At 34.8% G+C, this 24,810-nt stretch overlaps 1 protein-coding gene and 1 long non-coding RNA gene across 2 annotated transcripts in view; one reads left to right on the top strand and one right to left on the bottom strand.

Moving 5' to 3' along the window:
• Nucleotides 1–19,290, bottom strand: part of LOC127881963 (uncharacterized) — a 92,283-nt gene extending 72,993 nt beyond the window's left edge. The window contains exons 1-2 of the mRNA XM_052430246.1: nt 19,077–19,290; nt 17,928–18,249 (exon numbers count right to left, since the gene is read on the bottom strand). Of these exons, the coding sequence (XP_052286206.1) occupies nt 17,928–18,249; nt 19,077–19,266 (512 nt within the window). The 5' untranslated portion in view covers nt 19,267–19,290. The remainder of the gene's footprint in view (nt 1–17,927; nt 18,250–19,076) is intronic.
• The window catches only part of LOC127881970 (uncharacterized), a 90,700-nt gene extending 68,771 nt beyond the window's left edge, over nt 1–21,929 (top strand). The window contains exon 3 of the long non-coding RNA XR_008050353.1: nt 21,842–21,929. This is a non-coding gene — a long non-coding RNA (uncharacterized LOC127881970). The remainder of the gene's footprint in view (nt 1–21,841) is intronic.
• Nucleotides 21,930–24,810: the final 2,881 nt, after the last annotated feature.

Genomic DNA, 24,810 nt, shown 5'->3' with positions numbered 1-24,810 from the left:
ATAACAGTAAAGCACCATCAAACAAAGATACCACAGATCGCATTATATGAATAAAATTCTCACTTCGCTACGTAGGCACCTAACATACACCAGCATAGCGCATTCAAAAACAAATGGTACTTAAATCTCTCATATACTAGTAACCAACAAAATAATGTTAACCGTCTACAATTAAAACAAGGATCAGGTTTTCGGTGACCAGTTGCCTTAGGTGTATGTCGTACGCCGACTTCCTGCCCAAATTATAACACGATCACAAAAATATAGGGCCATCAAACAAATATACCAAAAATCGCGATTATTTATATAAACTAAATCAAACTCCCAAAGTTCAATTCAAGCACAGAGGAGGATTTCGATGATAGTCGGTTCAATTTATGAAAAAATGCATGATCACTGTCAACTGGGTCATGCGAGTTGTGTATCGTGTTATTTCTTAAAAGTTGACCCAGCATTTGTAAAAATATTGCAAGACATATACATTTCCAGAAAAGAAATTCATTTCTGCGTTGAATAAGACCGAGATCGTGAAAATCGCTGCACAATTGATGAAGATATGGCTGTTCAAAGCGATGTACCCCGTTTTGTGCTGATTTTGAGTTGCATACCTTGTTATATATATATTTGATAGTAATTTTTTTTTTCAGAAAAGTTATGTATGAATTTATGTTAACAAATGCATTAATGATATGAGTTTATTTCAATTATTTCATTCATTGTATAAAAAAAATTCTGTCATGAGTGTACATGTATTCTCGCAACTGCTTCCAATATGCTTACTTTAAAAATGCAATCAACACGGCTTAAACCATCAGTGATAGTAATTGATACGAAAAATATCGTGTGTCACTTCGTGTTTTTTCCTTTGAACGCGAGACACGATATTTTGCGCGATACTCAAAGCGACACAAAATATTTTGCGCAATAAACGAAGCGACACACGATATTTTGCGCGATACACGAAGCGACACGCGATATTAACCACGATATAGCCTTTTGGGCTACCTACACAAGGGCGATATTTTGTGGTACATTCTCGCGCGTCGCTTCGTGTATCGCGCAAAATATCGTGTGTCGCGCAAAATATCGTGTATCGCTTTGTGTGTCTTGTGTCGCCCTTAATGAAAGAAGAGCGATATTATAGATGGCAAAAAAAATGTTAACGATTTCAGATATATTTAAGGATTTATTCTTATACCTTAAGATATCGGCATTAACTGCAAGAAAAACTGTCTTTTATGCGCTATAGATTTTTGCAAAGGTATTTCAATAACTTGAGATATTGCAAAATGAAGTTTTTAGCGGTGTTATTATATTCTGTCCAGCCCGTGTGTAAACCTCTGAAAACCCCGTTGATTCTGCAGCCTGTGTACGGAGCACGAAAGGCTTCTTTTTAATAGGGAAATAAGTTAGATTAAACCACAATGACTAACCAACAAGTGACAACTATCGGTTCGTAGTTCTCTCGTACTACTGCTTGTTTCAGGTAAGCGACCCGGCCCCGACCCTTCCATCACACTGATGGCGTACCTGCACAGAAAGCGTATCCTTTCACCATAATGGCGAGTTATGTTTCCCATATTGATCTCATATAGGCGAGTATGGGCAAGACACGTGGTGACAACTGGGATATTGCAAACTGTAGTATGTGGGTGCCGATTTTGTATATGGTAGTTAACTAAAAGTACATATACACTTCTATAACGCTATTGAACTTGATTTGACACACATGTTAATATTGGTTTCTTTATATAACACGATATAAACGATGTCAAAACATCATCATATTTTACTTATGTGATGACATAATTATATATTGTAGAATATTCACTATAATTTGTCACACGAATTTAAAGTGAATTATTTCCTAATCTAAATGTTAATAATTGCAGGATTTCAATTTGAATCATTGTTTACATAAGCCGACATTAAGCGTTCTAGATAATGTTCTTATTAAGATCCTATGTAAAACGAGCGTCCTAGATAGTGTTCTTATTAAGATCTTAGGTCAACGATGTAGAACGATAAACACGTTTGATTCTCGCGGCTGTCCGATAAGCGGAGTGGTAGGTTCACGCGCTTCTCACTTCGGCGACCCGGAGGCATGTGAGTTTGGTTGGTGGTCACCATTCCGGACGGGTGGACTTCCCTCAGGAAACACCAGACCCCCCTCGCCCGATAACACATCTAAATTGAAAATCATTCGCTCACAACTAAATAGCTGGAAATTGCAGATATCATTTAAAATTCGTCAAAACTTTCGTGAATATAGTAAGTACATAAGTTGGGAGTCCCGGGACTCACTTCGTGTCCACACATAACCCAGCCGCGGGCAAGGACGGACCTCATAAACTTCGAAATACACACGAAAACTTTGGCGGAACGGTGAATTAATTTTTGTCCTTGAAAATAAACTGCTTACACCATGTAAACAATATAAAGGAAATTAAACCCTGTTCACATTACACATTTACTTGGCATAATTACTTGCTTGAAATGGTAAATATGTTCAGCACATTTTTTCAAAGAAACATTCAATGAGAGAACCAAATATTTGAAAAGAACGACTGCCTAGCGGAAAGACTACCGCTCAACATATTATGGCCTGCGATCGGGTGGGGTAAGACTGCGGCTATGGTTCCGACGCCTATGAAAAAGCAAATGAAATATTAGCCTAAGTATACATTGATGACTTTAGTCTGACAAATAATGTGTAAATCAAAGGTTGCGTACGTCTATTAATTAAATTACTATTTAAATATTTGTTTTACTCCATTTCTTAATTACTTGAGTGCATTACACACATTGGATGGATTGCGCTGTTTAATGTCTGTTCTACGCCGACGGCCTTGTAAAGTTGCACCACTATCAGTCGGAACATAAGTTCTGTCCAGCTTGTGCATCCGCTAATGTGACAAAGAAACCACACGTGACTTTATTGTAGACAGCGTAGTTCCAGAACAGACTTGTCGAAGGCGCAGGCTGGTCTGGAGCTAAGCTGGCCGCATATGCCATACGACCTTTTTCGCGTGACGCGGGTCACATTGTCTTCGACATATAGCTTACAGAACCCTCACTGATTATTAATTCCCGAAAATACTCTTTATTATGTGCCTTAAACTCATCTGCTCAGTAGGCCTACCTGGTGCAAAAGAAGGATGCGGCTCAGGCGGATGTATCGCGTGCACGGTGATGGTGTCATCGTATGCCGTCACAAACAAGCAGATCAAGTATGCTTGCATGAGAAAGAGAGTATTTATTTATTTTTATTTTTATTGTGTGTGTGTGTGTGTGTGTGTGTGTGTGTGTGTGTGTGTGTGTGTGTGTGTGTGTGTGTGTGTGTGTGTGTGCGTGCGTGCGTGCGTGCGTGCGTGCGTGCGTGCGTGTGTGTGTGTGTGTGTGTGTGCGCGCGCGCGTGTGTGTGTATGTGTGTGTGTGTGTGTTTCTTGGGGAGGGGGGATTTTTGTATACACTTATCAAAAAGGAACATCAAGAAACACACGTATAATATAGGCATACCTGACCCAGAACTTACACAAATGCACGTCCTTGTTTCTGGTTCGAGTGCTTATTGAAATATTGTAGGCTAAATCTAGCCGTTTTAAATTGAAAAACAACGGTTTATCTTTTTGATTACAAATAGCTTTTAAATAAATTAAACAAATCACCATGCATAAAAGTGCAAATATGTCATAAATAATTACGCATGTGAAATATCAGCAAAACCGTTAGAATATGGATAAAACGTCTAATTATATACGTAAGCTGTCATTGCACCACAATAAGTTGGACTTGCTGTTCAAATTAATCATCACTCGAAAGTAATTGTCGAATGAAGCGGATTTTGTGGAACCAGATATCCTGGGCCGTGATATATATTTGTTGGATATGTCTCTCCTCTCTGCCGCCGATAGTGTTGATCACAATACTATCACCATTGACGGCAAATGTACTTTTCATAGGATGGGTGTCAATACATCAAGTCCCCCCGCATCATCTGATTCCACAAAACAGGCCACAGAATGCAGTAGCCAATCTTCTGCAGATTTCAAGCACAAGCAAGAGTGGTTTTCGATGGTTGCGAAGATGGTCCTTCTATCAAAGAGCAGAATGATCATGCAAAAACAAAGCAGGCATGATTTCTCTGATCAGCAGAGCTCTGACTAAAAGGGAATGTTATGTCCTTGTGTCAAAAGGAGATGCAGACGTTCATATTGTTAAAGCAACCGTGGAATGATCCCCTCCATAGCCCCAATACGTTAATAGGCGAGGATACAGATTGTGTATCATGTGATAATGGACAGCTGAATGACATAAATTGGATTTTATGATGAATCAACTGCTAAGTGATTTCAACAATTTAATCAACGTGTTCTTTGTCTCTAAAACTTTGACGTTTTACATGAAAATCTTCACCTTGGAGTTATGGACTTTTGATCCTTCTTATTGTAGCGGTGGCTTTTTTTTGGAGGCCATGTTGTATTTAAGTGAATCATAATAAACTTACACCATGTCTGATTATCTTTAAGTGTTCTTTGGTCTCCGAAACCTGAGTAAAGACACCAAAAACATCAAATTTGAGTGGTTGGTTACATAGCTATGATCATAAATAGGTTTTGGTGGCCATCTTGATTTTTTTTCCGGAGGTCCGATTTCGGTAAACTTTTGATATGTTATAAAGTACGTGCTGACCTACCAGGATCAGTGAAAATAACTTTTGTAGCAATTTTTGGGGGATCAAAGTGTATATTGACCTGACTATGACCGGTTTCCTTATGTGTATGTCGTACACCGTCTCGCCCACGTCCCGTCTAAAACCACAAAGTAAGGCATTAGTGACGCCTGGAATTAGGTATATGAAGGCCGAAAACCAAGGTTACAATGTCTTGCTTTCAAGATAATTATGTCTAAAAAGAAATTCAAAATTTAACAACACATGACTCCATACCATATAAACCATCTAAAAACAAACTAAATTGACGGAAGGGTTTATATTCACAAATACGAATACCAAATGGCCCACCACGTATAGTCTCCACTCTATCTTTATAACACAAACGCTATTTATAACATATCTAGGGCTCCGCGAAACCTCCCTGTTCAGTCTTCCAATGAGCTGTAGGTAGCTGCCTACGATAATATTGGAAATCACTTTGTCAATAAACTAACATACATCAGTGGAAGATGCAAAAGTGCGCACTTGGATCGCTCCGGTATTGTAGTACAACGCTTATGACCTTGTACATAACGTGTGAATAATTATTTGATATATGTGCGACATAACTATTAATGCATGCTCTTATTGATTGATGTGTATATACGCCCTATTGTTGTCGAAGATAATAAAATATGTTAGGTAGGGCTTACCAGCGGGTCTGATAGCTCGCACGTGGCAAATATCTATCCCGTCCGTGCGTCTTTGTACTGATAACGTTACGTACTTAAGATTTAAAAAATGATTTGTGATCCTTAGTATATTTTGCATGTTCATCGTATATCATTTTTGCTACCTAACCTCTTTTGATATGCACTTAAATGTTTTGCCACATTAATAACTGCCTGGAATGCAAAACAATTGGAAGAAAGTAAAGTAGATTTCTGTTCCAGCGCAATCACAACTAGTGGGTCACTTCATAAAGTGATTATTTTACACTGTTGTTTTTAACTTATATAATCTAACATGTCTTTCGCAAGGCACGTAAAACAGGGGTGCAGCGTATCGGTGCTCTACACCGGGCACTTAACAGAACCAGGGGCGCCTCTGTAATCGGGGGCGTTACCTGTATCCCACTTGAACCCCCACTAAAACCGCTCTTGGGGCGGCGAGAACATAATAAAGGCTTAAGTACTGTCAAATCATACCAATCAATAAAACATATTGAATAATATTTCAATCGTGTAGCATTCATCTAGCCATTATATAACTATATCCCTAACAATAACATAACTACTGATCATTTGAGACAAATAAGTATGGAGGTAAAACATAACAATGAAACATAACAGTAAAACATAATTAGTGAAACATATACCAACTGATTCACTGTACCCCTGTTCAACATCCTTTGCGGAAGACATGTTAGTTTATATAAGTTAAAAACAACAGTGTAAAATAATCACTATGTGCAGTGACCCCACTTAAACTTAAATTTAATACGGTAGTCACATATTCGATATCCTTACTACTATATATAAACATGTACGGCTACCTCGGTGAAATAAAATATTGCATGGCTCCTTTACCTTTTGTCTTCTTAGCTGCCCATCTGACAAGCCACAGATGGAACTCTCTACCAGAGCACACTTTCTTAGAACGATTGCCTCATTTTCCTGCCTTGTTGCGTTCAATTTATTTATACATCGACTAAGCTTATTATCGATGAGCCTTCATATCGTTCACGGGCTTTTGTTATTTAATGAATAACCTTCTTGCATAGTTTATTTAGTCACGGAAAAAAAAACAGGTATTAAATGTTCACAAGAAATGTTAACCTCCAGCTTGAAATACAAAGTAATGAAGTATCAAATTATAATTGCATGTTATTGACTTAATAATCATATTTTTTATGAATTTCAGGATGACTAATTAATTAAGGTTATGCATGACAATGTTATTCAGACATAGTTATAGGCGTTGTTATTTTACGTGTATATTTTTCCTTCTTCCCATATTATCAGATGAAAAAACGAATCGGACTGCAATAAACAATTTACAAACGAAACGGAAGATATTGTCATTAATGCGATTAAATCTGCATATAGTGTTTCTGTCCTTGTAGAACAATCACACATATAACAATCAAATCGTTGATAGTGGCTTTATATTATTCTTCAGAAAGAAAAAATCGGATATGCAGACATTTCGTCTCTGCGCCGCTCAACCGGCGCCTGTCCGGGTGCTGCCTGTGAAACTGATGATCAGTGTAGATCGGTAGGTTTTTTTCCGTTCGCATTCAAAGTACTCTCGTTGCGGCTGCTAAAAGTGATCTGCTTAAAAACAATTGTACAAAATTGTAGCATCAAATTTTTCTATACACTGTTTACTGCGACGAGGTATCACATACTTTTGTTTGCAAATTCGATTTAATGTTCAAAAATGATGTTTTAAACGCAACGGTATCAATACGTTTCTTTTTTTTTATATAAATATACCATGTTTTAACAATTGTTCCATTAATTAATTGTACATGCAAGTTTAATGGATGCTGCTGTAAAACATGATTTAAACTCCAAATAAATGTATGTTCTGCCCCTACCTTTCCCTTACCTGAGAATGGCGCAACGATTCCATGTGCTGGATCAGCGACTTCTTTTTAGCAAAGGTCTCATTACAAGACACAGATGATTTAACTTGGTTGTGACTTATCAAGTGCCTCATCATCGTAAACGCATATTGGTAAATCCCATAAGGACTAAATACGATCATATGAACACCACGTCTAAATAAGTTTACGAGATAGCTGGTTAGTCATTGTTACCAGTTTCGCATTCCATTGAAAATGACGAGAAGTATTATAATCCGATTGTTTTGTTTGTAAATTTACATAAGCAATAATTTAATGCTGTGACGATTTCAATGATATATATATTTATTTATATATATATCATTGTTCAAAATTAAATGTATATATTTCAAACTGTAGTATGCGGGTGCCGTTGTTTAATGGTAGTTTACTATAAGTACATGAACACATCTATAACGCCATTGAACTTGATTTGACACACATACACACGTTGGTTTCTTTACATTACACGATGTAAACATCATCACCTTTTACTTATGTGATTACATAATTATATATTGTTGAAATTTCACTATAATTTGTTACACGAATTAAAAGTGAATTATTTCATAATCTAAATGCTTATAATTGCAGGATTTCAATTTGAATTATTTTTTACATAAGCCAACATTAAGCGTCCTAGATATTGTTCTTATTAAAATCCTAGGTTTTCCAATGTAGAATGAACGTCCTAGATAGTGTTCTTATTAAGATCCTAGGTCAACGATGTAGAACGATAATCTAGTTTGATTCTCGCAGCTGTCCGGTAAGCGAAGGGGTGGGTTCACCCGCTTCTCACTTCGGCGACCCGGAGGCATGTGAGTTTGGATGGTGTTCACAGTTCCGGACAGGTGGACTTTCCTCAATCAATATACACCAGACCCCCCCCCCCCTTCTCCCCACAACATATCAAAATTGAAAATTATTAACTCACAACTAAAAAGCTGGAAATTGCAGATATCATTCAAAACTCGTCCAAACTTTCGTGAATATAGTAAGTAAATAAGTTAGGAGTGCCGGGACTCACTTCGTGTCCACACATAACCCAGCCGCGGGCAAGGACGGACCTCATCAACTTCGAAATACACACGAAACCTTTGGCGGCACGGTGAACTAATTTTTGTCCTTGAAAATAAACTGCTTACCCCATATAGACAATATTAAGGAAAACTAACCCTGTTCACATTACACATTTACATTTCCTTGGCAAAGTTACTTGCTTGAAATGGTTAATATGTTCAGCGAAATTATTTTAAATAATCATATAATGAGAGAACCAAATATTTGAAAACAACGACTGCCTAGCGGAATGACTACCGCTCAACATACTATGGACTGCGATCGGGTGGGGTAGGACTGCGGCTACGGTTCCGACACCTATGAAAAAGCAACTGAAATATTAGCTTAAGTATACATTTAGGACTTTAGTCTGACAAATAATGTGTAGATGAAAGGATGTGAACGTCCATTAATTAAATTACTATTAAAATATTTGTTTTTACTCCATTTCTCAATTACTTGAGTGCATTACACAAATTGGATGGATTGCGCTGTTTAATGTCTGTTCTAAGGTGACGACCTTGTACAGTTGCACCACTATCAGTCAAAACATGTGGACATAAGTTCTGTCCAGCCTGCGCATCCGCTAATGTGATTTTATAGTTGACAGCGTAATTTCAGAACAGATATGTTGAAGGTGCAGACTGGCCTGGATCTAAGCTGGCCGCATATGCCATAAGACCTTTTTTGAGAGAAGCGGGTCACATTGTCTACGACATAGAGCTCACAGAACCCACACTGATTTTTTATTCCCGAAAATACTCTTTATTATGTGCCTTCAATTCATTCTGCTCAGAAGGCCTACCGGGCTCAAAAGAAGGATGCGGCTCAGGCTGATGTAGCGCATGCACGGTGATGGTGTCATCGTATGCTTTCACAAACAAGCAGATAAAGTAACCTTGCATGAGAGAGAGATTATTCACTTATTATTTATTTATTGTGTGTGTGTGTGGGGATGATTTTTGTATAAACTTATCAAAAAGAACATCAAGAAACACGCGTTTAATTTATTAAAATATAGGCATACCTGACCCAGAACTAACTCAAATGCACGTGATCGTTTCTGGTTTGAGTGTTTACTGAAATATTGAAGGCTTAATCTAGCCGTTTTAAATTGAAAAAAAACGGTTTATCTTTTTGATTAAAAATAGCTATTAAATAAATTAAACAAATCACCATGCATAAAATTGCAAATATGTCATATATAATTACACATGTGAAATATTAGCAAAACCGTTACAATATGGAAAAAACGTCTAATTATATACGTAAGCTGTCATTTCACCACTACAAGTTGGACTTGCTGTTCAAATCAATCATCTACATCACTCGAAAGTAATTGTCGAATGCAGCGGATTTTGTGGAACCTGATATCCTGGAAAGTAATATAGATTTGTTGAAGATGTCTGTTCTCTCTGCGGGCGATAGTGTTGATCACAATACTATTGACGGCAAATGTACTTCTCATGGGATGGCTGTCAATACATCAAGTACCCCCCGCATCACGAACACATTCTGATTCCACAAAAACAGCCCACAGAATGTAGTAATCAATCTAATGCAGATTTCAAGCATCAGCAAGTGTGGTGTTCGATGGTTGCGAAGATGGCCCTTCTATCAAAGAGAAGAATGATCATGCAACAATTTTGACATTTTTCTCTTGACAAAAACAAGGCAGGCATGATTGCTCTGATCAGCAGAGCTCTGACTTAAAGAGAATGTTATGTCCTTGTGTCACCAGGAGATGCAGACGTTGATATTGTTAAAGCAGCAGTGGAATGATCCCCTCCACAGCCCCACAACGTTAATAGGCGAGGATACAGATTGTTTATCAGGTGATAATGGACAGCTGAATGTCCTTAATTGGATTTTATGATGAATCAACTGCTAGGTAATATCAACAATTAAATCAACGTGTTTTTTGTCTCCAAAAATATTACGTTTTACATAAAAATCATCACATTGGAATCAAACGTATCGACTTTTGATCCTTGTTATTGTGGCGGTGGCTATTTTTGGAAGCCATGTTGGATTTAAGTGAATCATAATAAACTAACACCATGTCTGATTATCTTTAAGTGTTATTTGGTCCCCAAAACCAGAGAAAAGACAACAAAAACATCCAATTTGAGTAGATTGTTACATAGTTATGATCTTAAATAGGTTTTGGTTGCCATCTTGAATATTTTTTCCGGAGGTCCGATTTCGGTAAACTTTTGATATGTTATAAAGTACGTGCTGCCCTACCAGGATCAGTGAAAATACCTTTTGTAGCAATTTTTGTGGGGTCAAAGTTTATATTGACCTGACTATGACCGGTTGCCTTATGTGTATGCCGTACACCGTCTCGCCGACGTCCTGCTCTAAAACCACTAAGTAAGGCATTAGTGACGCCTGGAATTAGGTATATGAAGGCCGAAAACCCAGTTTACAATGTACTGCTTTCAAGATAATTATGTCTTAAAACAAAAACAAAATTTACGAATACCAATAGGCCCACCACGTATAGTCTCTACTCTATCTTTATAACACAAACGGTATTTATAACATATCTAGGGCTCCGCGAAACCTCCCTTTTTCCGTCTTCTACTGAACAGTAGCTTGCTCCCTACGATAATATTGGAAATCACTCTGTCAATAAACTAACATACATCAGTGGAAGATGCAAAAGTGCGCACTTGGATCGCTCCGGTATTCTAGTACAACCCTTATGACAGTGTACATAACGTGTGAATAAGTATTTGATATATGTGCGATGTAACTATTTATGCATGCTCTTATAAATTGATGTGTATATATGCCCTGTTGTCGAAGATAATAATTTAATAAAATATGTCAGGTAGGGCGTTCCAGCGGGGCTGTTAGCTCGCACGTGGCAAATATCTATCCCGTCCGTGCGTCTTTGTTCTGATAACACGACCTACTAAAGATTAAAAAAAAAAGATTTGTGATCCTTAGTATTTTTTGCATGTTCATCGTCTATCATTTTTGCCACCTAACTTCTTTTTATATGCACTTAAATGTTTTGCCACATTAATAACTGCACGGAATACAAAACAATTGCAAGCAAGTATAGTGGTTTTCTGTTCCAGCGCAATCACAACTAGTGGGGTCACTGCAAATAGTTATTATTGTTCACGGTTATTTTTGAAGTATTTCAACCAATATTTCTTCCGCAAGGGACGTTAAACAGGGGTACAGTGTATCGGTGCTCTACACCGGCCACTTAACAGAACCAGGGGCGCCTCTGTAATAGGGGCGTTACCTGTATCCCGATCGAAACCCCCATAAAACCGCTCTTGGGGCGGATAGAACATATTAAAGGCTTAAGTACTGTCAAATTATACCAATCAATAAAACATATTGAATAATATTTAAATCGTGAAGTATTCATCTAGCCATTATATAACTATATCCCTAACAATAACATAACTACTGAACATATGCAACAAATAAGTATGGAGTTAAAACATAACAATAAAACATAATAAGTAAAACATATACCAACTGATTCACTGCAACCCTGTTTAACGTCCCTTGTGGAAGACATGTTAGTTTATATAAGTAAAAATCAACAGTGTAAAATAATCACTATGTGCAGTGACCCCACTAGTTAACTTAAACTTATTCGGTATCCTTACTACTATATAAACATGTAAGGCTACCTCGGTGAAATAAAATATTTCATGGCTCCTTTACCTTTTGTCCTCTGAGCTGCCCATCTGACAACCAACAGATGAAACTCTCTACCAGAGCACACTTTCTTAGAACGATTGCCTCATTTTTCTGCCTTGTTGCGTTCAATTTATCCATACATCGACTAAGCTTATAATCGATGAGCCTTCATATCGTTCACAGGCTTTTTTGTTTAGTGTTTATGGACATGTTGTTTTTATCGAAACTTAACCTACTTGCATAGTTTTTATAGTCACGGAAAAATACATGTATTAAATTTTCACACGAAATGTTTACCCGAACTTGAAATTCAAAGTAATCAAGTATCAAATTATAATTGCATGTTATTGAATTAATAATCATATTTTTTATGAATTTCAGGATGACTAATTAATTAAGGTTATGCATGACAATGTTATTCAGCAAAAATTATAGGCGTTGTTATTTAACGTGTCTATTTTTCCTTCTTTTCATATTATCAGACGAAAAAAAAACCCGAATCGGACTGCAATAAACAATTTACAAACAAAACGGAAGATATTGTCATTGATGCGATTACATCTGCATATAATGTTTCTGTCCATCATGTAAAACAATCACACATACAACAAGCAAATCTTTGATAGTGGCTTTATATTATTCTTCAGAAAGAAAAAATCGGATATGCAGACATAAACAGAGCAGGCATTTTGTCTCTGAGCCGCTAAACAATACAGAGCTTCAACCGGCGCCTGTCCGGGTGCTGCCTATGAGACTGATGATAGGTATAGATTGGTAGGTGTTTTTCCGTTCGCATTCAAAGAAGTCTCGTGGCGGCTGTCAAAAGTGATCTGCTTTAAAACAATTGTTAAAAATTGTAGCATTAATTTTTTTATACACTATTTGCTGCGACGAAGTATCACATACTTTTGTTTTGCAAATTCGATTAAATGTTTAAAAATTATGGTTTAAACGCATCGGTATCAATAAGTTTCTTACATGCTTATAAATATACCATATTTTACAATTGTTCCATTAATTAATTGTACTTGCATGTTTATTGGATGCTGCTGTAAAACATGATTTAAACTCCTAATAAATGTCTGCCCCTACCTCATAACAAGACAAAGATGATTTAACTTGGTTATAAATTATCAAGTGTCTCATCATCGTAAACGCATGTTGGTCAATCTCTATAGCACTTAATACGATCATATGAACACCACGTCTAAGTAAGTTTACGAGATAGCTGGTTGGTCATTATTACCAGATTCGCATTCTATTGAAAATGACGAGAAGTATTATTATGCGATTGTTTTGTTTGAAAATGAACATGAACAATATATATATATATCATTGTTCAAAATTAAATGTATATATTTCAACACAAACAGCTTATAATGAAGATTAAATCACTACAAGTAAAAGGCTGGGATAGCATCTAAATTAAGGCGGATATGAATATACTGCTATGTACGCTTTATTTGGGAATGAAAACAATTTTAATTAGTTCATTTACAAAAGTTTGTTCAAATTTACCCGAACCCATATATACACCATAGCATTATCATGTTCTAAAGAAAATTAAATGAAAAACTAAATTTATTTATTTTTTAATATTTAGTACGGTATAGTGATCAATTAACAATTTAGTTATATTTCAAAGGTATCCGAAAAATGTATGCGGCATACCCCAAATGCAGAACAAACATTAACAATTCTATAAAAACTATAAACACGCCGGTGTCACGCATTTTGTTTTTATGCAAGTAACTCACAGTACTTACAACGAAATATGCTTATATATTATTTTTGAGCAACTTTTTGCAAACGATACATATGTTTTAATCAGCATTATCGAATTGTATGTTGATATCCATAAGAATTTTGAATAACACGAAACCTAAATTGCATACTTAGCTGACGTGTTCTGTAATATCTGTACTTGATATATATAAGTTAATTCCAGCAAAGCATGCACGACATTAACACACATTACTATTAAAATTTCATATAAAAAAATAAATAAACACCCAATGCCTATAGATCAAGAAAAATACAATTTAACAGTAAATTTACATTTTATAGACAGATTTGCAACAACAATATTTTTCTATAAGTTAATTAAATTAATAGCGAAAGCACGTTCGTAGATATAGATTATTGAATATATTGTTGTATTGTATTTATAATGCGACATTTATGTTGTGCTTGAACACATCACACAGTCTAGATCTGCTCCTTAAAGCGCCTCGGAGTGTTTGTCCATGCAGACATATCCTTGCGTGATGTTGATAAATCTTTTTTTTTCACAGTAACATATTCATTCAATGATCACAGTATGAATTAACAGCAATATGCAAAAACAATCTAATCAACGTGTAATCTGTAACTGCCTTGTATGGACTTTATACTCGTAAATATTTAATAAATTTATTGGAAACCATTTATGGAACAGGTCAAGCTAATGTATGACAATTTTATTCGAAATATATTTTTGGCGTTGCTATATTACTTCACTGTTGTTCCTTCTTTCTATAATATGCGATTTTAAGACGATTAGGACGGAACTAAACATGATATCAACGAAACGGAAGATATAATCATCAATGCGATTGTATCTGCAAATACTGTGTCTGTTCATTAAAAGCCTTCACGAAGAAGACACGCAATTATTTGATAGTGTCTTTATATCATTAATCAGGAAGAAATATATGTATTGACGAAATTAACAATTCAATTGTTTCGTCTATTCGCCGCTTAACAATACGGGGCTTTGACCCGGTGCCTGCGCGGTCAATTATGAACAGTGTACATAAATAGGGTTATTTTCGTGCGCGTTGTAATGTGCACTCGTTTCCACCGTGAAAATAGATCTACTTTAAAGCCCTCGAACCCCTTGACATAAAATACTAACGTTCAAAACAAAATGAACACGATTTATTACAAAGAGACATCATCTGCATATATGATAAAAAGGTATACTTATATTTTTTAATGCACTTATATTTATAAGTCTCTTAAATATTCATTAACATACCTGTCGGCACGACTTTTCCCAAGATTTAATATACTAGCATTTTTATTGGATGTTGTTAAAAAACATAATTAAACACTCCACGCAAATGTCTTATTTGCGTTGTCACTTCTCGTGTCAACTGAAAATGTGGCAAAATAAGGTATAACGATTCAACAATATCCTCGAGCAAATGCAGTATCAGAAGAAAGATATAATTAACTTCATGGTCACTTATCTAGTGCTAATCCATCGTTAAGGCATAGAGGTCAATCTCTATGGCGCTAGACGCGATATTATGAAGGCAATGCCTCTGAGAGTGTACGAGATTTAAAATATTTGTCGCGTTTAAAATAACATGAAGAACTGAATTATACTGCGATTGTTTTAAATATATTAACATTCGCAATAATATAATATTATGAACCATATTCCACGTCAATAGATTTTTTTTCACAGCTTTTATAATATCTCAATACAACAATCACGTATATGCAAATGCACTTATTTAAGGTAGATTGTAACTGTTACACACACATAACTAGTGCTTGATTATGTTCTGATAGCATATTTACTCAAAATAAACAAGCGTACGCATATGATTAAAAATGTTATTTTACGTAAAGTGGTTGAAGTCATATATTGTTGAAAAATCGAACCACATTAATTGATAACTCACAATGTATTATTGTAATTAAGTTTTGAAACGCATTAACGTCACAATATTGTCAATCAAATGTGGTTTTGGAGAACACACTTAAAAGTACTCAACAAGAAACGAGCATCAAACAACTATTTGTATTTTTCATTATGATAAATTATAATGCATTAACGGCTTATGACAGATTTTTGACATGTTATTTGTTGAGTAACGAACAGTTTATGCACGCCTCTGCATACATGTACTGCATATATCATTGCATACATAAATTTTTGTATGCCTTTGAACCAATCAGGATGTAGTCTCAATGTTTTGCACCAAATCAATCCATTTTTTATGTGAAGTCTTCTTGTGTATGTATTGTCTAGAATTGAGAATTGTATTTACATAAAGCACTAGGTCAATTGCATAATTTTATGTAGGCCCCTAATTGCATGCTTCTTTATAATAAGAATATAACAGTATACACATAAATATAGTATTCATTTTTGAAAGAATGGTGATTATGTTGAATGTTTATATTCGTTATATATTTTCCTCGTTGGGAACGCCAAAACATCGTGATAATTGAAAATTCGTTAAAATTCTATTACAACTAGTTCAAGTAATTTTCATTTCAGCATTGACTAAGATAAGCCATTTAAAATATTATGTATGTATGATCGTCTTTTTCTTAGTATTAAATAATACGTTTGTGTATGAATTTTATCTTGTTCCTGTTGATAAAAGTTTTATTTTTATTGAAGAAAAGTTAATTTCCCTTGTTTAACTTATGGCATCAAATGTTTTTACATAATCGCAGTATTCATTTAAACAACCAATAAGAATTGTTATTCCAACGGATTGAATAAACTACTCCACAGCTTTTAGAATTCAAAACAAATATGTCCCTTTCTTCAAGATAAATTTGTCAACGAATGATCAGGCAGGATTATTATATCTGGTTCATTGTCCGTTTACATAATTTATACGTAAGTGATTGCGTCGAAAACTACAATAATTATTGATTATATATCGTGTAACCATTTAAAGGCAGTTAATTTAATGATACATTAACAATTGGAAAAGGCAGTTGCTTAAGTACTTTTTATAACTATTCGAGCAATTTAAAAATAAAACGCGAGTATATCATATAAAAAAGGGGAATGTCAATTATCATTTTGTTAAAATTTACGATAACAGAATTGTGGACATCAGCTATAAATTGGAAAAGACACAGTTCTACTACCAGTTCATTTTCATATTCTAAGGGAAATTAAAACACAAACAAAAATGATTACAGTATTGATCAACATCCATTAAAGTACAGTGATCAATTTACTGTCAAGTTATTTTGCAGAGGTATCCTAGAAATCAATGCAGCATATTGAACCCAAAAGCAGAAAACTAAACATGAAAACAGCAATATTGATAGCCGTGATACCTTCCAGAATCACGCTTGCTTACAACAAAATATGCATGTTTTTTTTATGAGGAGCTTTGCAAACTATACATTTTTAAATCCCCATTACCGCAGTTATTGTTGATCTAAATTATATTAAATAACACGAAAACTTGGTAATAAAACATATGTGTATTATATTTTTATTTGATATAAGAATTGTATATGTAGTGCAAAGATAAAGTCAGCAAAGCAAGCATTACTTAAATATTAACAGGCATTTCTATTTGAACTCGAAGTTATTCTATATTCAACAATCAATGCATACATTTAAAGAAAAAAGACGATATAAATTTAAATTGAAAACAAAACAAAAACGAACAAATACAATATAAGCGAAGCAATTTCGGTTATTGCTATTTTTTCTGTCTAACTGTTTATTTAAATTGATGCGAAATAATACGTACGGAATTTAGGCTGCATATGTACATATTAGATGTCAACAACAGTATTTTTGGATTAGGAAAACATAGAAAAAAATGTATATTCAAAGCAAGTTAAAATATAAAAATCAATATATATATATAGTTGAATTGCGTTCCACATTCTAACAGTTATGTTGAGTTTGAACAAACGACACAGGCTAGTTCTGCTCCCTCGATATACGGAGGACATTTCAATGTACCACACCGACCTTCGACAAAGTAGAACAGAGCGCCATCCGTATTGGCATTGCTGGCAGGCAGCGCCTCAGCGTTTTTGTCCATGCAGACATATCCTTTGCCTTGAAACCCGTGGTACTCTCCCATCAGGTATCCGTGGTACTCCTTGGTCCATCCGTTGTAGCACGATGTACGACCAGGTATCATCAAGGTTGTCTTTCCGCGAGCAAGGCAAACAGAACACGGTACGTCATTCTCGTAGAGATTGCCTAAAGCTGGAGGATTTGTGTGAGTTTCGTACTCAGCCCCATACATCAGTGATCTAGGATCATCATTGATGTTATTGTAATTTTCATACTCAGGGTCGTTTGGCAAGCAGATGTATTCACCAGAGCCTGTGTGTCGATGATTTCCACCGGCTGCTTGTCCGCTATATACCATTATCGTAGTTGTCACATTCGGGCAAGTCTTCATGCCCCAGTGAACGTACGTTGACGAACTACGTGGTGTCAGCGGAGAAGGCGTTGATGCACCTAAACAAAATAATAGTATATATGATTATTGCTTTTCCATTTAATGTTAACATACTGCATTAAAAACATAAGTGTACGTTAATAAATGCAAGACATTAGTACTGATGCAAAATAACAGCAGATAGTGAAAAAGACAATGGGACCATAACAGAATTCGGAATTTCATAATTAAAAAGATGTACTGTTTGACAAAATAAACAACATGTGTGTTTAAAACAGTTATATATTTTCTATTCACGCAATTACGTTTCGTATGAATAAACTTACTTTGATTGCTACCGGGAATCGGTTATGAAAATTTTTTATAATGTCAAAAAATAATAGATCATTTAAAATATAGGTCCGGATTGTGTAATTCATCCAATGTAAAATGTTGTAACAGTAGGACTTTACATATGTTTGTAGATTGTTCATGTTAATATCAGCGTGTATGCTTACAACCTTAATTTGTGTTGGTCTTCATCAGGTTAGTCTTTCATTATTGTTTTTTTTTTCCAAATGTGGTTTTAACGTCAAGTTTATAGTGATAAAATAATATGCTTCATTAGTTATTTTTAGCTTCAGATTTATTTGTTTTATTGTTTGGCTGTGCAATTATATGAGTATTAATGTCTAAAAACAGTTCAAAAGCCGTCAATACTAGTAATGAATTTGTGAATATCCCATAACATATGGGGTACAATACAAATTATAAATTAAGTACAAATAATCATTCGTCCGACAACGACATTTATGTTAATTTAAACCTACGCGTGCAACCTTAAGCTACCTAGAATTAGCGACGCAGACCAAAAAGTATTAGTGCATTTAAAACAAATAAAAAATACCTTGGGATTGCCTTTCCAAAGAAGAAATCCTTGCAGTTGCATCGGTTTTGAAATTATCCAGATAAATCAGTTTCTCGAGAACACCTTTCTCGTATTCAAACCGGTTTGGTGTATAGTTTATACACGCTGGTTCTGCACAGAACACTTCGCCGCCCAGCAGGTACCCCACAATAAGAAGTCCTCTAATCATCTTAAGACTTATGTAGACTGATAACTCGTAGTTGACTGCTAAGTTGTCGTTAGGTTTTCAATTTTTATATGCGGGTGCATGCAGATAAAACGTGGCTTTGTACAGATTGGTGGAAAATTTAGACGAGTAGAAAACCTATTGGTTGTATTGGTCAATACGTGCGTTGTTTCGAATTGCGTGTCGTTGAAAATTGTGATTTGCAATTTAAATACATTGATTGTTTGATTTGTTCTTATTTCGCTCATGTGTCTATAAAATTGAACTTTCTACTGCCGTTGATGTGCATTTAAAAATTGCCGATTAACCAAAATCAATATACAAATATTTACGGGGCTTTATCACAGATTTTGACATGTATAAAAGTTTGACTTTAAATGCTTTACATTGGCAAATGTAAACATTGGATATAAAAATGCTCCAGTAAAAACAAGAATGAAATTAAAGAAAGAAGAAAAATGACCCTCAACCACAGGTGGTTAGCGTGTTGCTATGATATTAATTAGTGAAAACATCATTTTGAATGATAAATAATCATATTATAACGAAAAATGATCTTTTATGAAAAAATAAATCACTATCATATATATATATATATATATATATATATATATATATATATATATATATATATATATATATATATATATATATATATATAACAAGGTATGCAACTCAAGATAACCCCAAAACGGGGTGTATCGCTTTGAACAGCCATATCTTCATCAATGGTGCAGCGATTTTCACGATCTCGGTCTTATTCAACGCATAAATGAATTTCCTTTCTGGAAATGTATATGTCTTGCAATATTTTTACAAATGCTGGGTCAACTTTTAAGAAATAACACGATACACAACTCGCATGACCCAGTTGACAATGATCATGCAGTCTTTATGAATGAAAACTCCAGTTGGAAAGACACACCTCCGCATTGGACCAATGAAATCACTCGTTTGCTTAAAATGTCAGTTAGTTGAAATGTATGTAAACAAAGGTTTCAAACGGCGCTGGACAGTTAGTCTTGATGCATAATGTAACAACAAGAACGGTAATAATATTTTTTCATACGATTTATTGCATTATAGTATCGAGGTACATGCACTTTGTAGGGAAGATGCCCTTTACTCCGTGAAGATTTCAGCATTTGTAAAAATATTATGTATGTATGATCGTCTTTTGTTTGTATATCCCGTTAATAAAAGGTTTAATTTTATAGAAGTAAAATTCGTTTCCCTTGTATAACTTATGGCAACAAATGTTCGTACATAATCGCAGTATTCACTAAAAAAACGATTAGGATTGTTTTTTCAACGGATTAAACCAACGACTCCACAGCTTTAAGAATTGAAAACAAATATGCCCCGTTCTCCGAGATAAATTTGTACACGAATGATCAGGTACATGTAGTATGGTTATATCTGGTTCATTGTCCGTTTATATTATTTATACGTAAGAGATTGCATGAAGCTACACTAATTATTGATTATCTATCGTGTAACCATTTAAATGCAGTTATTGTAACCATACATAACCAATTGAAAAAGCCGTTTCTTCAATACTATTTAATACTGTTTACTCTAATACTCTTGTACTTGTACGCTGTTCGAACAATTTAAAAATAAAACGCGAGTGTATCAGAAAGAAAAGGGGAATGTCAATATATCATTTTTTTTTAATTTACGATAACAGAACTGTGGACATCAGCTGTATGACACATACATGAAACAGCAACATTAATAGCCGTTATACATTCCAGAATCACACTTTCTTACAACAAAATATGCCTGTTTTTATGAGGAGCTGTGTAAACAATATATTTTTAAATCCCCATTAATGCAGTTGATCTTTTAAGATATTTTAACTAACACGATCACTTAATTGTAAATGAAGCATACGTGTATTATATTTGAAATTGATATAATAATTGTATAAGTATTGCAAAGTTTATGTCAGCAAAGGAAGCATTACATTAGTATTAACATGCATTACTATTTGAACTCGAAATTATTATTTATTGCACAATCAATTCATACATTTAAAGAAAAAAGACAATATAATTTGAAATTGAAAACAAAAATAAAACGAACAAATACAATATAAGCAAAGCAATTTCTGTTATTGATATTTTCTCTGTCTAACTGGTTATTTAAATTGATGCCAAACTATACGTACGGAATTTAGGCTGCATGTGAACTTAAAAGATGTCAACAACAGTATTATTTTCGGATTAGGTAAAATTAGAAAAAAATGTATATTCAAAGCAAGCTCGAAAATAAAGATCAATAATTATATGGTTGCATTGTATTTATCATACTAACAGTTATGTTGTGATTGAACAAACGACACAGGCTAATTATGCTCCCTACATATACGGCGGACATCTCAATGTACCACACCGACCTTCGACTAAAAAGAACAGAGCGCCATTCAGGTTGGTATAGCTGGAATGCAGCGCCTCGGCGTTTTTGTCCACGCATACATATCCTTTGCCGTGAGACCCATGGTTCTCCCCCATCAGGTATCCCTGGTACTCCTTGGTCCATGTTGTAGCATGATGTGCGGCGAGGTATCATCAAGGTTGTCTTTCCGTGAGCAAGACAAACAGAACACGGTACGTCATACTCGTAAGGATCGCCAAAAGCTGGTGGATTTTGTTTTGCTTCGTACTCAGCTCCATACATCAGTGATCTTTCGTTATCATGGATTTTATTGTAGTTGTCATACTCAGGGTCGTTTGGCAAGCAAATGTATTCACCTGAGCCGGAATGGGTAAAATGTCCACCTGCTGTCTGTCCGCTATATACCATCGTCGTAGCTGTCACGCTCGGACACGTTTTCATGCCCCAGTGAACGTACGTTTACGTACTACGTTGTGTCAGCGAGGAGGTCATTGATGAGCCTGAAGAGTATATCAATTATATGATGTGTTGCAGTCCCATTACATGAATTACAGAAATACTGTTTAAAAAAACATTCGTTTGTCTATTATTTTTTCAAATAGTCTTTTATGTTTTCACAAAGTTGCGATTGTTGCGTTCTATAAAGCATACATATTGTTTTATGTGAACAAGTTTTAATTATATAATAATAAATACACAGACAGTGTCACGTATCCAAAATTAAATATTTTAAAAATTAGAATTTGTAAATGTGTGTATATTGTTCATGGCAATGTCGAGCTCACAAACGGCGTTCATGGCTAAAACTAATTCCTGAACGTTTGAACCGGCTTTTCATCTCATTCAATATTGTTTATACAGAATGCGTTTTCGTATGATATTAAAGTCGATTTCATTATGACGAAATAATATGCTATATGAGCAATGTTCAGTTTCTTTGGATGTTCTACATGAGCTATTCGTATGTGAAATAATACGATAATGAATGTTTTAAAACAGTTGTTAAGTTGTTCGTAATGAAATTTCGCATATCGCATACGATTTTCATTAATAATAATTATTATTTCAAAAACTACATTTGAGTACAGACATAAGTATTTATTCTTAAGCTAGTTATAATAAGATACACGAAAAATAAGTAGCTGTTCCTGTAATAATTCAACCATAAATACCTTGCAATTTTCTTTCTAAAGCACCGATCCTTGCGGTAACTTCAGCCATTAAAACTCCATGTTCGTACTCAAACCGGTTTGATGTGTAATTTTTAAACGCTGTGTATTCATTAAACACTTCGCCGCCCAGTAGGAAGACAAGCCCGAAAATCATGTTTATGATAATTTCGGCTGATAACTTGTGTTTGACGGCTGTATGATAGTCGGGTTTTCGATTTTATATACTGGTGCACACGTGGCTCTGCATCGATTGGTGGAATGTTTGCACCAGTAGAACGCCTATTGGATTATATTTTGCAAAACACATGAACAACACCATTTGTGTATAATTTAAATGGTTCTGTAGTTCATCAAAATGCGTCCACGCGAACTGATCGTGATTTGAGTAAATTGTCCGTGTTGTTCCTCTTTCGTTACGAAATATGTAGCATAAGTATTTTTTTTTAAATATGTAATATGTAACTATTAAAAACATGTTTTGAAACCAATATTCAAGGAACAATATCAACACTTACATTTCAAACTATTAAGTAAGTTCCACGCGAATAATATTTTTCGCCACATTGAATGCATTATCTTGTATATGAATTCTTTAAAGAATAAGTTGAATCGATATATTTCTTCATTTGTCATTCAGTTCGTCTGTGCGTCTTTACGTTCGCCACATACCTAATAACAATGTGAAATCTCAGTAAATAATTTTCCTCGTATAATGAAACCTTAGATGTTACGTTACCAATCGGTAAAAAGAAGTATATTCATGCGTAGATTCACCTTAAAGAGAGGTATTGCCCTTTCATTAGTAATAAGTCATTTTGTAAAGCTTTCGTTTAACGTATCAATTAGATAAGTAGTATGCAAATAGAATGAACTTCGTCTATTTGCTGGACTCCAATATTTTTCTAAGGCGGTAGGTTCGTTTGATATATGAAAGTGTATAATATATTGTTTGTGTCCGTATGCGACCTAAGCAAAAATGGTCTAAATTTGATAAAGAGTAATTCTTAGTATATGTACATATGAAAAATGTGCATATTTTAACGTAGTCCCGTTTGATTTGTAATTGCTCTTTAATTTTAAATGGGACAGTTAATAGAGAACGTTTTTAGCGTCGAAATTCAGTAACTTGATTCTTACTATTGAAACTGTATAAACTGTCCTTTTATATGGACCAACACATACTCGCAGATCGTTCCATTCTAGTGGTTCTCCATTGACTCCATAAGAATGTTAACGTTTGTAAAGATGTTCGGGATCTGGTAAACTAAAATGCAAGTTTTAATAACATTGAAGTAGAATCCATGCCAAGCGACCATGTATAGACTGTTAGGTTGCTCTGTTCAATTGATCATTATAGAGTTACTTTCTCGTTTTTTTTTGTTGAAATTCTTTACTAAATCATATCGAAGCGATTTATCCAAAAGCATAAATTACATTCACTGATACATTTGTTTTATAAACTATGAAACCATTATTATTCGTCAGGCATTAATTTTCGTATTTCGACGTCAGTGGACCGAGTGACTAATTTAAGATCTTAACGAATAATTATGTCCAATGTTTTAACAAAATTAAGACTGAATTACCGTAGTCATGAGGCATTAAAATCCAACGTAATCCACGCAAAGATACTTTGTTCGTCTGTTTCATAATCCTTTTTTGACACATATGCATGTACTTAACTAACACGTGGCATTGCTGTAAAACGCGAATGCAGTTCAGCTTTATCGAATGCGTTGACTTTAGGTAGAATAGTAATGATTAGCGCTAATTGGTAACAACTTTATTACCCATTTTGGGCCACTAATAATAAAAATGAACTTGTCAAAGGCATGCACTAATAAGGACCCATTACTATTACCTGATAGCAAAATACTGTTTAATTGGCATGTGACAAACTGGCCTCCCAAATGCCCTTCCTCTTCCCCACCAAGATTTGTCGCAACCGCGAAACCGCGATTTATCGCGGACTGTA

Source organism: Dreissena polymorpha, chromosome 5 (assembly GCF_020536995.1).
Source record: "Dreissena polymorpha isolate Duluth1 chromosome 5, UMN_Dpol_1.0, whole genome shotgun sequence".
NCBI lineage: Eukaryota > Metazoa > Mollusca > Bivalvia > Myida > Dreissenidae > Dreissena > Dreissena polymorpha.
The sequence above is the reverse complement of the archived record's forward strand: the minus strand, read 5'-3'. Positions and strand labels throughout refer to the sequence as shown.